Source organism: Nansenia antarctica, assembly GCF_963989245.1.
Source record: "Nansenia antarctica genome assembly, chromosome: 5".
Lineage (NCBI taxonomy): Eukaryota > Metazoa > Chordata > Actinopteri > Argentiniformes > Microstomatidae > Nansenia > Nansenia antarctica.
This window is the reverse complement of record NC_137690.1, coordinates 60,227,853-60,231,546: the sequence shown is the minus strand read 5'-3', so window position 1 is coordinate 60,231,546 and position 3,694 is coordinate 60,227,853. Positions and strand designations below refer to the sequence as shown.

At 44.4% G+C, this 3,694-nt stretch overlaps 1 protein-coding gene across 1 annotated transcript in view; it reads left to right on the top strand.

The window, feature by feature from the left end:
* Positions 1-233: 233 nt before the first annotated feature.
* LOC308157472 (juxtaposed with another zinc finger protein 1) overlaps positions 234-3,694 on the top strand; it is a gene marked incomplete at both ends in the record, with an annotated part of 12,313 nt that continues 8,852 nt past the window's right edge. The window contains one exon of the mRNA XM_080531029.1: positions 234-348. Within this exon, the coding sequence (XP_080387155.1) occupies positions 234-348 (115 nt within the window). The remainder of the gene's footprint in view (positions 349-3,694) is intronic.

Sequence of the window (3,694 nt, the reverse complement as noted above, 5' to 3'; positions counted from 1 at the left end):
ATCCACAACAAGCAACAGGTAAACATGACGTAAGGCCGTCCGTCTCCCCCTCCACCCACGACCGTCCGTCCCCACCCCCACAGTCCCGCCTGCTCTGCCCAGCTGCGTCCGCCGCTGTCCTGCCTGGCCGCCCCCCGGTGTCTGTCTGCTCCGCTGCTGCTCTGCCCCGGACCCTGACTCTGCACCACCCCGGCTACCGTGGAACCTCCAGTGGATGCACTGAGCTAGCAAACATGACAGGCATCGCTGCCGCATCCTTCTTCTCCAACTCCTGCAGGTTCGGGGGTTGCGGTCTCCAGTTCGAGTCCCTGGCCGAGCTCATCGTCCATATCGAGGACAATCACATCGGTGAGTCAGACCGGGGGGGAGAGAGAGAGAGAGAGAGAGAGAGGGGGGGGTAGCTAGCTGCTATGCTAGGCTATCCTAGTACACCACGGTCCCTTCTGGGCTGTATTCCGCTATGCCTGCTTCCTCCTAGCTTACCCCCACCGATTCCACTCGTCTCGCATTCGCTCTAATTCACGCTGCGGTAGCCGGGAAGCCGATGTGTGCGTCCACATAATGTAGATCGCTTGCAAATGAGTGTATTTAATGACATGTTGTGTTTTGTCATTGATGTAATGTAATGCAAAGGTATGCTAATTTAGCAAGGGCGTAGGTCTCCACGTATAGCATCGGTGTAGCCAGCCCAGACAGCGGTTTTTGCATGGCCGTGTGTTTACATTTAGGCCCAATTGTTGCAATGCAGCGGTGTACATTTTGCAGTTTGTGTATTGGGTATCGCTCGTCTCTGACCATTGTCACCCATATGCATCCGTTCCATAGGCCTACTGAACTTCACCTTTAATATGCATCCAAGTTGAATAGCCATATGTATGTAAATTACAAGTAGGCTATGTTAGCACTGTTTATTACATTAATAGGGAATAGGCGACCTGGAACTACACTGGACTGTGGTGTGAGTGAGTCGAGTTGCAAATGTATTCATAGGATTTATTTTTTATTTAGTAGGTTTGTCAGCTGGAATGTTTTGAGATGGATGAGCCTACTTTAGATTTTAGAAATCTGTTTATTTCCTCTTGAAATGGGAGTGAAATTGTTGCTAGTCTCTGACTCTCTGGTCCATGTGAACAAGCTTCAACTTGTTGCACGGCAGGACTACTCGGCAGTCTGTTGCAGGGAAAAGAGAGTCCTCACTCAACGACTGCGCCTTGCTTTGCGTTACTAACCCATTATTACATTCCACTGCTTTATTAATTTACCCAACAAAGTACAAGCCTACTGAATATGGCTATGCAACAACAAGCACTTCAGTGAGGGTGCGTTGTTTTAACAGGTTATTGCAACTTATTGCATGCAAAACATACATCCAAACACACTGTAACAATAAAAAATCTGAGAATAACATGCAGTGTTTGAGTTCAACACGCACGACATACATCCTGATCGATGTACTGCACTTGGCCGATGCTCTCACCTCCAACTCCGACCTAGGCCTGGCCTGGCCTATAGCTAATTTACCTTAAATATTAGCGTATCACCACAAAAAAGAGAAGGGAATCCTTGTCTGTATAGATAAAGGCAACATATTGGAAAGATAACCCGATCAGTAAACATCAGATCCCCGATCAGGGAAATGCCTGCCCTATACTTGATCGATTACCTGGCTAGTCAAATGTCAGATCATCTGATTATTCTCGAGGCCTACTGTCTATTTGGCCCCATCGCAGCTGTTGTAACGAGTCGAGATTCGCACAATTGACTGTTGATTGATGATGCTGGTAAAGATTAACGTCAACCCGAATATATAATGTCTTCCCAAGAGCGCTGCACAGCAGTCTCAAAGGTCCTGACAACGGGCGCTGTGCTGTGTACGCTGCTGCTCGCTTATGCGAGCCTCGTACGCGTGTAATGCAGGTGGCAGGAATTACGAAAATATGAGCATTTTTATTTTTATTTTTAATTTTTAATTTTTTTGTGTTCGATGTGGGGCTAGTGTTACCAAGGGGTACTGGACGGGGCCTGGCAAGTAGCCCGTTTGCGTCATTATTGATATAATATGTGCGTGTGTGCTGTTTGAAGTAGCCCTTGTGTCTTCAGTTCCATCCGAGTGGACACGAGGACGTGGGTGGGGCAGTAGATGCTCCACTGAGCTTGTCTCCATGGAAACGAGCTGTCACAGAGGGGGATGGGGGTATTCTATTGGCCAAGGAAGAGCACACCTGCTGCCTCTCAGACAAAGGAGGCTCTGCCCCAGCCAGCTGTGACTGTGATGTCACTGACTATGATGTCACTTAATGACAGGAGAGGGGTGCACAGATCTTAGTCCATAGATCTTAGATACGTATATAATATCTATGGCTTAAAATTAATATCAATACGTCTTGATATTTAGTATTTCTTTCCTATAGGCTGTTTGCATTTACCTGAAGTAAGAAGAAATAGGCCTATACAATTACTGTTTATTTCTATGAGAGGCTAGCATACCTTGTTGTGAGATTAGCCCTATGAAAATAAATACATGTACGTATGTAAATGCAGTTACAATTATGCCTATGGCTAGGTCGTACGACACATGTCTGATAACAGGATTAGGTCAGTTACTACTGCACTGCATAACTGACTGACCAACTTAGTGTCTAAAAATATGATACAGGACAATGTTCTGTACACACACAAACACACACACGCACACACACACACACCATCTGGCTCTCTAAATTGCTGACCTTTGACCTTTTAGTCAGCTGAGCAGAACAGGGGTCACCAGTCAGATCACCACCTCTGCTTCTCAAGGACTGATATAATCAATAACAAACAGTCTGATCAATAATCTCATTAGATCTGCTGTAGGAGAGACAGCAGCACATGGGTTTGTTGGTCTTGGCTTCTCCCTTCACTCCTTTACTGCTGATACATAGATAGCAAAACAATATTAACTACAGTAAGGAGCAGCACCCTCATCCTGTGATGTGTGATTGAATTCTTATTGAGTTTCAGCTGACGCATCCAGCTGACATTGACAAGACCTCAGATTCAGATCTCAGATTAAGATAAAATTAAACTTTATTGTAATTGAACGGAGCACAAGTACAGTAGTAGTAGTTTGTGTGTGCACACGCCTCCCCCCAGGGAGAACAGAGCTCTGGGCACAGGGTCGGACATTAAAATTGGAAAACATTATTCATGTTTGATCAAGCGGAAGTGGTTGTTAATTCACAATATCGTCTTGATCCGGTGAATGGGCTGATGGCTTTGATATGGTATGCTTGCCTGACCAGGGGCCTCATTTTTATAAAGCTTTGCGTAGAACTGGCGTAAACAGTTTGCGTATGTACGCAAAGCAAGAACATTTATGCACACCAACATTCAGATTTATAAAACGGTTATAAAAAGTCCCACGCTTGCTTCCCTTTATAAAGCACAATCAACAATAATATCTATGTGCTAGACTGCATCGACAACTGAATCACTTTAAACATGATTCGTCCTACTGTTCACCTTATTATTTATGATAATACATTTCATAACATCCAAGTATTGTTTAATAATTACAGATCCTATTAAATATGATTCCCGATTAAACTGTACAACATATTTGTGGGGTTGTTTTGCAAAAACAGATATCTCCCCCATCTTAAATCATGTTTTTTCTTTTAGATTAGATTAGATTCAACCGTATTTTCATTGACAA